Below are 12,332 nucleotides of genomic sequence, written 5' to 3' on the forward strand. Positions count from 1 at the left end.
GGAATGGAGAATGGGGGTAAAGAAGAGTTAAGTTTACAAAAAAAGTAAGGAACCAGGTAATTCAGATATCACTACATCATAAGATTTTAGCTCATTTTCCTACTTATAATTGCCTGAAACTATCTGGAAGCTACCCAAGAAAGCGTTCCAATATGAGGTTTTTCGTAAGCAAAATCCAGGACAGAATTTCAGTTCTGAGAGATGGACCTTTACACGGGGAACCTCTAACTGACCTTTCACTCTTATTAGTGCCATTTTGATTGTGTAAAGGAGAATCCCAGACGGAATAGGCAGAGTCTAAATTTCCAGCCCACTGAGCTGAGAAAAGTGTCTCCTGTGTCTTTCTCCACGAAGAACCATCTAAGGGGGAAATACAGTCCTTCTGGGTCTCATTTTCCCCAAATCCTCTGTGCCCTGAGGATCACCTCTTTGTCCCGTCCTCTCCCTCATGGCATTTATGCTTCTTATGCATTGTTCGAGGGCAACTCGAACCGTGAAAACCCGATGCAATCAACACGGTGACCTCCTCATGTGACTGAGGCTCCCAGCCAGCAAGCTGATGGGGTCTGTCGTGCTGTTTTAATGGTGGGCGTGGCCCCGAAAGCCAAGTGCTTTAACTGAAGACTCATTCCTTCAAACAGGTTCTTTGACACCTTCACCGAATCTGCAGTTTTGCTTACGTGCAGTCGTGGACATATTATTCCCCCAAATTCCTCATTTCTAGGAGTATTCTGAAACTCTTGTACATTTCTTTTTCTGTTTTGCACACTGGGCTTCAGAGTGTTGAAATCCTATCGGTATGTACAGTGTTATGGGACCGTTCTTTATCAGACGCCAGCCACATTACATTGTCCCTCTTTTGGTTCCCACCTGTGTGTGACCCTTTCCTTTTGTGATTCCCCAGTCACTGCCTGTGGTCCCTTTGATCATGCACCCTGCGCATGCTCAATCCCAGGGCGCTTTGCCTCCATGGCAGTCATGAATTCCAGAGCCATCTGCATGTGACCTCATCCTCTGGTGCCTAGGCGCTGGTCCCCAGGGTGTTTGATGTGCCTGTTATCCTCTTTACTGCAGTGAGGAAGGGAAACTGTCTACCTCTCAAGATGCTGCTTGTAAAGATGCAGAGGACAGCCCCGAGACGGCAGAGGTGAAGTGCACCGCGCCCCGGCCTCCCAGCAATAGTCCCGAGCAGAGGTAATCACCTGCCTCCTCAGACCCACCCCGGCCTTGCTCAGACCTTGCTTGTTGCTTCCTGGGAGTTGGGAGGGGACAAGCCTGGAGGGATAGGGACTAGAGGGATCTTTTACAGCTGTGCTCAAGTCTTTGGCCACTTACTTGGCAGGACAGTGTTTTCTCAGTCCTTAGGGTAGTCAGGGTGACTGAGCTGAGAGCTTAGAAGTAGCAGTTCCTTTCCTTACTGCAGAAGCCGAAAACCAGTTTCCAGAGACTCTTTAACGTCACTCACTCTTAGAAGTGGCTCTGATCAGAGGCGTCTCCTCGCCCTTGTTGGTGAGGTGCTGAGCTGAGGGTGACATTGAGCCCCTCCAGGACTGGAGTCCTCATTGGCCTCACTAATGTCATCCAGCCACCAAGCACAAGCAGATTGTGGTGCGTTTTTCCCCCCATCCTGCCCGTGTGACGTAAGGAGAACTTGCCTGGGTGCCCTTTGATACATGGGCTACATAATTCTTAGCACTTAAGTGACTCTGTTGTCTTCAGTATGAGATGCCCACTCCCAGATCCGTGTGAGCTGGAATGTGGTGTTTTGTTTCTAGTCATCTTTCACTTAGCCTGAGCCAGTGGTCTAAAGGGATAGGCCAGTCTAAGCCTGAGCCACCTGGAGCCCATGCCAGGGCCTTACACAAGACTGAGCATGGCCCAAAGATGGGGAGACGCCCCTGGACCGCAGGGAGCTTTGGTCAGCACTTCCCAGAAATAACTTCTGTAAGCAAATATAGCACAAGGAATAAAGTGACTTTAAAGCTATTTCAGGGACGTTTTAACCACCCCTGCCCCCAAATCCTCCCCAAAGTCTTGCCAGCATTGTGTGAGAGCATAACGAGTGGGAACCAGCAGGGGGCACTCTTTGTTGATTCCGAATCCTGTACTCACCGTGTAGCAAGCTGTTTGTGTTCCTCCTGTGGAAATCGTAGTGGAAATAAAGCCTGTGTTTTTGTGATTAAAAATATTTTTTTTGCATATAAAACAAATTAAGAACTATTTGAGCATGTTGGCTCCAGTGAAGGCCTTGCGGGGAAGAGGAAGGGTGGCCCTCTAGCACCAGGGAAGCCACCCCAACTCTGCTCCTAAGGATTGGGCAAGTCACTCTTTTTCTTGGGGTTTTCAATGTATTTTTTTAAATGGTCCTTTATAGGTCTAATTCCCAATCAGTTACCTCAGCTCTCTGATTTTGACCTATAAATTTCCTTTGTATTGAGGGCTGCCTAGAAGGCAGAATCGTCCAGGTCTATTCCAGTTTGGGGCAGTTGCTTCAGGGGATTATTCTTGATTTCTCTGACATAAAGGATGTACAGGCTCTGGAGTATTTCTTGGCTCCCGGGGGCACAGAATTGTTTGCCTAAAGGGAAGCCACTTGCTCTTCTCTGTGGCTGGGAATGCCTGCTCTGAAGAGCCCTGTCCTAACCTGCAAGGCCTAGGACTGGAGGAAAAGGTGGGGTAAGCCAGTGGAGGAAGAGGGGCATCACCCAGGTCCACGCCTTTGTCCATCTTCCCTTCTTCCATCTGACACACATCTGTGTGTCGTGGCCACTGGTCTAGGCCGGATCATAAAGCTGCATCATATGGCTAATCTAGTAATCTCGGGGCACATTGAAGGCACATCTGTGAAGAGGCCAAGAACCCATGAAGAAGGGACAGGGGTCCATGTGAGCTGGGTGTTGGGGAGAGAGTCTCTGAGAAGGTCCAGAGACTTGGAGCAGGTGTTCGGGCAGGCCTGGAGTGCATCCTGATGGATTGCATGTGTTCTGAAGCGACGTGGATGTGTGACAACAGGGGAGATTGAAGCTCCCCTGTCTCCTGTGTGCTTCCTGTCCCAGCCAGATCCTGCAGTTCCTTGGATTGGCAGGCCTGCTAATTACTGTCATATCTAAAGATCTGCATTGCGTTGCCACTGATCTCACTTTTCACACTGTTTTGTCAGGCATGTCCTTTGTGCTTCTGGTGTGCCACGCATGCTGCTCACATTATGTACTTGTTTCATATGTGTACTAGTGAAGCCCTCTGCGGTGGGGGTTGGGAGTTATCTTCTCTTTTTACAGAGGAGAAAACAGAACTGAGAGGGGCTAAGAAATCTAATGATAAGCTCACTCAGCTTGTTAAATGAAGGCAGGTTATACACTGGTTATGTCTGGTTCCAGAGTCTCGGTTCCTCTGTCTCTCATACATGGAGACACCATCAGGTGTAAGTGAGCAGAGTGCATCGTGTATGCAGAGCTGACTTCTTGGCTCTCTGTATAACTAGCAGGTATAAGGCATGGGAAGCATTCTAGCTGGATGTTCGGAATGTTTGCAGGCATCCCAGTTACTGCTCACAGCATCCTTTCCCAAGTCTCCTTTATAAAATTTTGGTCAGGCCATCCAAAATATGTTATATATTCAGATTGTAATATTTGGCAGGAAGGCGAAACCTAGACACTTTGTTATCTACTGTCCACCTCTTTTTCCCTCCCAGTTCTGAGCCTGACATTTGCTTTGTGGGAACATGTTTTTCAAGTGGACACCTTTGTTTTCAGTAGTTTATTTGCAAACCTTTTCTTTCATGTTCTTTTCCCCCCGCTTTCCTAGTAGCAGAATCCTGTTTTCCAAGTGAAATAGTATGTGGGTTCTCATCTGTGGGTCACAGAAAAGCTTTTTTGAAGGAGGGGTGAGCACATAGCTCCTGAAGGCTCTGGAAGCCACAGTCTGTGCCCCACTCAACTTGTCTCTGCTCTTCGTGGAGGTCGAGGTGGGGTGCTGCTCCCAGCGCACCTGCTCTGCTGCAGCCCTTGGGGAATGCCTGCTCACCTGGTGATGAAGCTTAGATGCCACTCAGATTTTTCTGTCGCTTTAGCTCAATTCATTCACATATCATTTTATTAAAAACTAAGTTCCAGGTCTTGTCTAAGCATGGGATAAACAATATTAAAATAAATGTTCCCTGCCCTTGGGGATCTCAGCGAAATAGGTTTTGTTTTTCTCATTTCTGCTGCAAGGGCCTCCGATGTCTGTCTGTTGCTCCTTAGGACTGACCAGCCAAGCGTACCAGGTGACACTTCAGTGAATGGCCCTGTATGATGGGTGACGACTGCCACTGCTGACTGAAGACTGCAGACCGCCACCACTCAGGGGCTCTGGAGGGGTCAGCTGGAGCCCACCAAGCTGTCACTGCTGCACTCACTCTGCAAGGGATCAGGACCAGCAACCTTTATATTCTAGATTCTGAGACATTGTACAGAGAAATTCAGAAGTGTAAAAATATTGCACATTGACAAATACCAAGAATTTTTGCGTATGTTTATATTGTATTGTTCTAAATAATGGGTAGCCTGTGAAATAAGATCTTGCCGCCCATGTAATAATAGTAGTAATGCTATAGTTAAAATGGCTGTAAGAATAGTTTTATAAAAGTGAATACACAGAGCTATTGTATTTGAAACATAACTATTTGACAGTTATTAGTGTGACCAAAGTATTAGGCGGTTTTCCTACATTTTCACCGTGTAAAAAATTCTCAATTCATTTTTCTTCCAGGTTGGCAAGGAGTCGGAGAATGGAAATGCCTCTAAGTGTTATTTTGGTTGTTATAACTTGCAAAAGTGATTTTGAATAAGAAATATTTGGTGTTCTTTTTATAACCAGTTTTTGATTGGTAATTGTTTTCTGTATTGTTTAAAATGGATCAAAAATGTAAGTCTATTGGTAGAGATTAAGTATTTATTGCTACAACTTAGTTGATAACTTGATGTTGTCGTAAAGCCATATGTTCCGTTCAAGTCTTGTTTGCTTGAAATGATTATGTTCCTACAGGTGAGACACTAGACTTTGGAGTTGATATGGCTTGTGTTCTTGTGTTTGGGTTTTTTTTTTTTTTTTTTTTTTGGCTTTTGGCTTTTGTTTTGTTTTTTGTTGTTTCGGTAGTTCATCTGCCTTTTAACCCATTCACCAAAATTTACCTTGTTAACAAGCATCACCAATGAACATTTCAGAGCAATCTGCATATTTAACATACCTAAATCGTAGTAGGCAAGTCCGTTGAAAATGCCCGTGCTGCTAATGGCATTAGAGTGCGTTCATTTTACAGGCTGGTATTTTAAAAGTAGAAATCAAAATCTGGCACCGAAGCATGCTAATTGTTTACTGTACCTTGTGAGATTTTCACTCATAAATTTAAACCAGTGTATTTTTTTAGAACTGGTTTGTGTATATATATAGTGATTATGGATACTAATTCAATGTAATTTATAATTTTCTATGTCAATATAAAAATACATCACAGCCTTCTCAAACAACTGAAGCAATATATTGTATATTGCCATATCGTCTGGTGAAAGGGTTAAATTACTTCACCTCTTGCACTTTTAGATGCAAATCAGTTTTTCATTTCTGTAATAGAAAATTATTCATGTATTTTTACATCATTTGTTTTTCCTGACCAGTATTTAAAACCAAAAGGATATCCTGAAAAATGGCCAACAGTTTTTTAGAAATAGCCTCCCAAGCAGCGTGCCTAAACATGACATTGCATACGGAAATAAAAGAATCAAACGGCTAATGCCTTATTTCTGATTTCCTTTTTCATTTGAAGTGGTGTAGAGACTCAAGCACTCCAAGGACAGTGGAGTCAGCAGTAAGCGCTGGGACAAGTGGCAAGGGGGGGCTCCCTTGCCCTTTGCATGCCTCCTCAGGAACCCTTTTTCCCGGGTGAGCACCTCTCTGAAGAGACGATCCTTGGGCCACCTCTGGAGCCAGCACCCCCAGAGGACAGAGCTCCTCCTCCTTGCCTCAGGGCTGCCTGACCTGCCATTAGACCTCGGGGATTGCTGCTGGATATCATGCTCTGGTCTCGAGCTTTGCTGGCCATGGCCAGGGTTTGGCTGCAGTGGTGGCACACGTGGCCTCAGTGGTATGGACCTGGTGGCTTCTCCATCTCACCCAAGGTAACAGTGTCTTGCTTCATCCCACTGACTGCTAGGGAGAGAGCCTCTGGTTCTTTTCTTTGGGGTGGCATTGTGGTTTGCTTGTCTTCGTAGCAGGGAAAGGATAAGACAACAGGGAGGACAGTTCTTTTGGGGGTTGGAGAGGCCAACCTGAGGACAGGAGTGAGTGTGCCCTCATTTTGTTTCTACTTTAATTTCTGTGTATCGGCCATACTGAATTGCGAGACTAACAGATGTCTACAGTACAATACCTGTATTAAAAATAACAAAAATAAAGCCTGATTCTTTGTTTCTAGAAACCTTCTCTTGTACGTTGCTTGGGCTTTTGGGGACACATGGGTTGATGTGTCCTGCTGTTGGGTCCCATGTTACAGTAGGTCCTGTGTGAGAAAAGACCGCATTGCAGCGCATGTGAAAGGGGCCTCTGTGGGATCAGGGCCTCATCCTGCCCACTGACGTAGCCCAGGGGCCCAGAAGAGGCAGTACCTGACGTGGCATTCAGTGTTGAGATGGCTCCAAGGGTTCCTCTGGACCACCAGCCTGCTGCCTTCACGGGCAGTGCGCCCCACCTGTGTTGTTTGGCTCCCAGCCCAACAAATCACACTCAGGTGCTCCATAATGATTCTTATGATGTGATGCTGATTACAGCTCCTTATTTTGCATTTTCCCTTTACCTATTTGCTTAAACACGTGTTCTCTAGTCGTTACCTCCTAGCAGGTCCTCTGTACAGCCTTTGTGCTGTCTGGGCGCGCACACAGCTCTGCGTGCCTGGGCCCGTAGGCATCTCTCACTGCGCTGAGTACGGCTGAGTTCGCACCTCTGCACGCGTGAGCCCTCAGGCCTCTCACTCTGAGCTGTCTGGGCACACACCTCTGTACGCGTGAGCCCGCAGGCCTCTCACTCTGAGCTGTCTGGGCACACACCTCTGCACGCGTGAGCCCGCAGGCCTCTCACCCTGAGCTGTCTGGGCACACACCTCTGCACGCGTGAGCCCGCAGGCCTCTCACTCTGAGCTGTCTGGGCACACACCTCTGCACGCGTGAGCCCGCAGGCCTCTCACTCTGAGCTGTCTGGGCACACACCTCTGCACGCGCGAGCCCGCAGGCCTCTCACTCTGAGCTGTCTGGGCACACACCTCTGCATGCGTGAGCTCGCAGCTCTCTCTGAGCTGTCTGGGCACACACCTCTGCACGCGTGAGCTCGCAGGTCTCTCACTCTGAGCTGTCTGGGCACACACCTCTGCACGCGTGAGCTCGCAGGTCTCTCACTCTGAGCTGTCTGGGCACACACCTCTGCACGCGTGAGCTCGCAGGTCTCTCACTCTGAGCTGTCTGGGCACACACCTCTGCACGCGTGAGCTCGCAGGTCTCTCACTCTGAGCTGTCTGGGCACACACCTCTGCACGCGTGAGCTCGCAGGTCTCTCACTCTGAGCTGTCTGAGCACACACCTCTGCACGGGTGAGCTCGCAGGTCTCACTGAGCTGTCTGGGCACACACCTCTGCACGCGTGAGCTCGCAGGTCTCTCACTCTGAGCTGTCTGGGCACACACCTCTGCACGCGTGAGCTCGCAGGTCTCTCACTCTGAGCTGTCTGGGCACACACCTCTGCACGCGTGAGCTCGCAGGTCTCACTCTGAGCTGTCTGGGCACACACCTCTGCACGCGTGAGCTCGCAGGTCTCTCACTCTGAGCTGTCTGGGCACACACCTCTGCACGCGTGAGCTCGCAGGTCTCTCACTCTGAGCTGTCTGGGCACACACCTCTGCACGCGTGAGCTCGCAGGTCTCTCTGAGCTGTCTGGGCACACACCTCTGCACGCGTGAGCTCGCAGGTCTCTCACTCTGAGCTGTCTGGGCACACACCTCTGCACGCGTGAGCTCGCAGGTCTCTCTGAGCTGTCTGGGCACACACCTCTGCACGCGTGAGCTCGCAGGTCTCACTGAGCTGTCTGGGCACACACCTCTGCACGCGTGAGCTCGCAGGTCTCTCTGAGCTGTCTGGCATACACCTCTGCATGCGTGAGCTCACAGGTCTCACTCTGAGCTGTCTGGGCACACACCTCTGCACGCGTGAGCTCGCAGGTCTCTGAGCTGTCTGAGCACACACCTCTGCACGCGTGAGCTCGCAGGTCTCTCACTCTGAGCTGTCTGGGCACACACCTCTGCACGTGTGAGCTCGCAGGTCTCTCACTCTGAGCTGTCTGGGCACACACCTCTGCACGCGTGAGCTCGCAGGTCTCTCTGAGCTGTCTGGGCACACACCTCTGCACGCGTGAGCTCGCAGGTCTCTCTGAGCTGTCTGAGCACACACCTCTGCACGCGTGAGCTCGCAGGTCTCTCACTCTGAGCTGTCTGGGCACACACCTCTGCACGCGTGAGCTCGCAGGTCTCTCACTCTGAGCTGTCTGAGCACACACCTCTGCACGCGTGAGCTCGCAGGTCTCTCACTCTGAGCTGTCTGGGCACACACCTCTGCACGCGTGAGCTCGCAGGTCTCTCACTCTGAGCTGTCTGGGCACACACCTCTGCACGCGTGAGCTCGCAGGTCTCTCACTCTGAGCTGTCTGAGCACACACCTCTGCACGCGTGAGCTCGCAGGTCTCTCACTCTGAGCTGTCTGGGCACACACCTCTGCACGCGTGAGCTCGCAGGTCTCTCACTCTGAGCTGTCTGGGCACACACCTCTGCACGCGTGAGCTCGCAGGTCTCTCACTCTGAGCTGTCTGGGCACACACCTCTGCACGCGTGAGCTCGCAGGTCTCTCTGAGCTGTCTGGGCACACACCTCTGCACGCGTGAGCTCGCAGGTCTCTCTGAGCTGTCTGGGCACACACCTCTGCACGCATGAGCTCGCAGGTCTCTCACTCTGAGCTGTCTGAGCACACACCTCTGCACGCGTGAGCTCGCAGGTCTCTCACTCTGAGCTGTCTGGGCACACACCTCTGCACGCGTGAGCTCGCAGGTCTCTCACTCTGAGCTGTCTGGGCACACACCTCTGCACGCGTGAGCTCGCAGGTCTCTCACTCTGAGCTGTCTGGGCACACACCTCTGCACGCGTGAGCTCGCAGGTCTCTGAGCTGTCTGGGCACACACCTCTGCACGCGTGAGCTCGCAGGTCTCTCACTCTGAGCTGTCTGAGCACACACCTCTGCACGGGTGAGCTCGCAGGTCTCTCTGAGCTGTCTGGGCACACACCTCTGCACGGGTGAGCTCGCAGGTCTCTGAGCTGTCTGGCACACACCTCTGCACGGGTGAGCTCGCAGGTCTCTGAGCTGTCTGGGCACACACCTCTGCACGCGTGAGCTCGCAGGTCTCTCACTCTGAGCTGTCTGAGCACACACCTCTGCACGCGTGAGCTCGCAGGTCTCTCACTCTGAGCTGTCTGAGCACACACCTCTGCACGGGTGAGCTCGCAGGTCTCTGAGCTGTCTGGGCACACACCTCTGCACGCGTGAGCTCGCAGGTCTCTCACTCTGAGCTGTCTGAGCACACACCTCTGCACGCGTGAGCTCGCAGGTCTCTCACTCTGAGCTGTCTGAGCACACACCTCTGCACGGGTGAGCTCGCAGGTCTCTGAGCTGTCTGGGCACACACCTCTGCACGCGTGAGCTCGCAGGTCTCTCACTCTGAGCTGTCTGAGCACACACCTCTGCACGCGTGAGCTCGCAGGTCTCTCACTCTGAGCTGTCTGGGCACACACCTCTGCACGGGTGAGCTCGCAGGTCTCTCACTCTGAGCTGTCTGGGCACACACCTCTGCACGCGTGAGCTCGCAGGTCTCTCTGAGCTGTCTGGGCACACACCTCTGCACGGGTGAGCTCGCAGGTCTCACTGAGCTGTCTGGGCACACACCTCTGCACGCGTGAGCTCGCAGGTCTCTCTGAGCTGTCTGGGCACACACCTCTGCACGCGTGAGCTCACAGGTCTCTGAGCTGTCTGGCATACACCTCTGCACGCGTGAGCTCACAGGTCTCTGAGCTGTCTGGGCACACACCTCTGCACGCGTGAGCTCACAGGTCTCTGAGCTGTCTGGCATACACCTCTGCACGCGTGAGCTCGCAGGTCTCTCACTCTGAGCTGTCTGGGCACACACCTCTGCACGCGTGAGCTCGCAGGTCTCTCACTCTGAGCTGTCTGAGCACACACCTCTGCACGCGTGAGCTCGCAGGTCTCTCACTCTGAGCTGTCTGAGCACACACCTCTGCACGCGTGAGCTCACAGGTCTCACTCTGAGCTGTCTGGGCACACACCTCTGCACGCGTGAGCTCGCAGGTCTCTCTGAGCTGTCTGGGCACACACCTCTGCACGCGTGAGCTCGCAGGTCTCTCTGAGCTGTCTGGCACACACCTCTGCACGCGTGAGCTCGCAGGTCTCTCACTCTGAGCTGTCTGGGCACACACCTCTGCACGCGTGAGCTCGCAGGTCTCTCACTCTGAGCTGTCTGGGCACACACCTCTGCACGCGTGAGCTCGCAGGTCTCACTGAGCTGTCTGGCATACACCTCTGCATGCGTGAGCTCACAGGTCTCACTCTGAGCTGTCTGGGCACACACCTCTGCACGCGTGAGCTCGCAGGTCTCTGAGCTGTCTGAGCACACACCTCTGCACGCGTGAGCTCGCAGGTCTCTCACTCTGAGCTGTCTGAGCACACACCTCTGCACGGATGAGTCCACAGGCATCTCCCTGGCAATCATGTAACTAAGGGGGTGAGCTCTCCAGCCAGGTGACTCATCACAGCCCAACTCAGCCACTCGTGGTGGTGTGATCTTAGGCAGGTTAACTTCTCTGTCTCAGCCTTTTCTGTCAGATGGGGAAACAACAAGAACAAGTCCAAAGACTTTAGAATAGTTTTTACTACGACAAATGTTAGCTAACTTTTACTCACTTAACCCCATACTGCCACCTGCTAGCCTTTCTAAATTTCCACTTCCATCCTGCCTGTTACTTAAAACCTTTACCTCCAGAAAAGTCGAGCATCTGAATCGGATGGGTTTTGTTGTCCTTCAGCTTCTGGGGTCAGCTACATCCCATGTGCCTAATCTGACCACCACCTCTGTCTGTGAATAAAACTGGCTGTTGTATGGAAAGAGATGCCCCTTTATTCCTACTGCACACGATACTCAAAAATTCATCCAAAATAGGGTGCAGGTCCCAACATGAGCACTTAAACAATGAAGCTTTTTAGAAGAAAAAATTACCTAAACTATGGGGTGGGCAAAGGCTGCTTCAGATGCAGAGCACATACCATAGAAGAAAAACTGGGCTTCATCAACATGAAAGTTTTCTGCTCTTGAAAATGGAAAAGCAAGCAACGCCAGGCAAAACTTCACGCTGGGTGTCCTGACAAAGGTCTCAGACCTCGGATATAGGGGAGAAAACTGCAAATCAAAATTAAGATGAAAAGCCCAATCTAACAAACGAGCAAGAGACTTGAACACAGATATTCACAAAGGAGGTACATATGTTCCCTGACTTAGGATGCCATGCCGGCCGCTTCCCCTCGTGATGGCACAGTTGGCTGGGACTGGCACTCCTGCACCACTCAGCACTGCAGGAGGGTGCCAGGTCGCGATCCATCACTAGCTCAGGAAAAGATCAGAATTCAGAGTGTAGCTTCTGCTGAGTGCTTAATGCTTTCACACCATCATAAAGTCCCAAAACCCTAAATCGAACCATCTTAAATCAGGGACCTGTGTATACATGAGTAGCCAGTAAGAACACGAAAAGCTGTTCAGCATCATAACTCCCTATGGAGTGCAAGTTAGAGTCTCAAAAGTCCCATTTTGAAGAAGACATCACCAACATTAATGCGAATGTGCAGCTGCTGGAATTCACCTATTGCTGTCTAGTATGTCCAGTTAAAAAACTGGTGGGCAAATCTGTCATTTTTTTTGGTTTGGGGGTTTTATTTTTTTGTTTATTTTATTTTTTGAGACGGAGTTTCGCTCTTGTTACCCAGGCTGGAATGCAGTGGCCCGATCTCGGCTCACCGCAACCTCTGCCTCCTGGGTTCAGGCAATTCTCCTGCCTCAGCCTCCCGAGTAGCTGGGATTACAGGCACGTGCCACCACGCCCAGCTAATTTTTTGTATTTTTAGTAGAGATGGGGTTTCACCATGTTGACCAGGATGGTCTCGATCTCTTGACCTTGTGATCCACCCGCCTCGGCCTCCCAGAGTG

At 51.1% G+C, this 12,332-nt stretch overlaps 1 protein-coding gene across 50 annotated transcripts in view; it reads left to right on the forward strand.

Annotated features, from left to right (window-relative positions):
- Nucleotides 1-6,454, forward strand: part of PPP6R3 (protein phosphatase 6 regulatory subunit 3) — a 146,649-nt gene extending 140,195 nt beyond the window's left edge. For 21 of the 50 annotated variants that reach the window (XM_078341607.1, XM_078341620.1, XM_078341610.1 and 18 more), the window contains 3 exons: nt 780-797; nt 1,075-1,194; nt 4,212-6,454. In XM_078341607.1, the coding sequence (XP_078197733.1) occupies nt 780-797; nt 1,075-1,194; nt 4,212-4,293 (220 nt within the window). In that variant the 3' untranslated portion in view covers nt 4,294-6,454. The remainder of the gene's footprint in view (nt 1-779; nt 798-1,074; nt 1,195-4,211) is intronic. The other 29 variants (XM_078341616.1, XM_078341632.1, XM_078341639.1 and 26 more) reach the window with 3 other exon arrangements.
- The last annotated feature ends 5,878 nt before the right edge of the window (nt 6,455-12,332 follow it).

Source organism: Callithrix jacchus, chromosome 10 (assembly GCF_049354715.1).
Source record: "Callithrix jacchus isolate 240 chromosome 10, calJac240_pri, whole genome shotgun sequence".
NCBI lineage: Eukaryota > Metazoa > Chordata > Mammalia > Primates > Cebidae > Callithrix > Callithrix jacchus.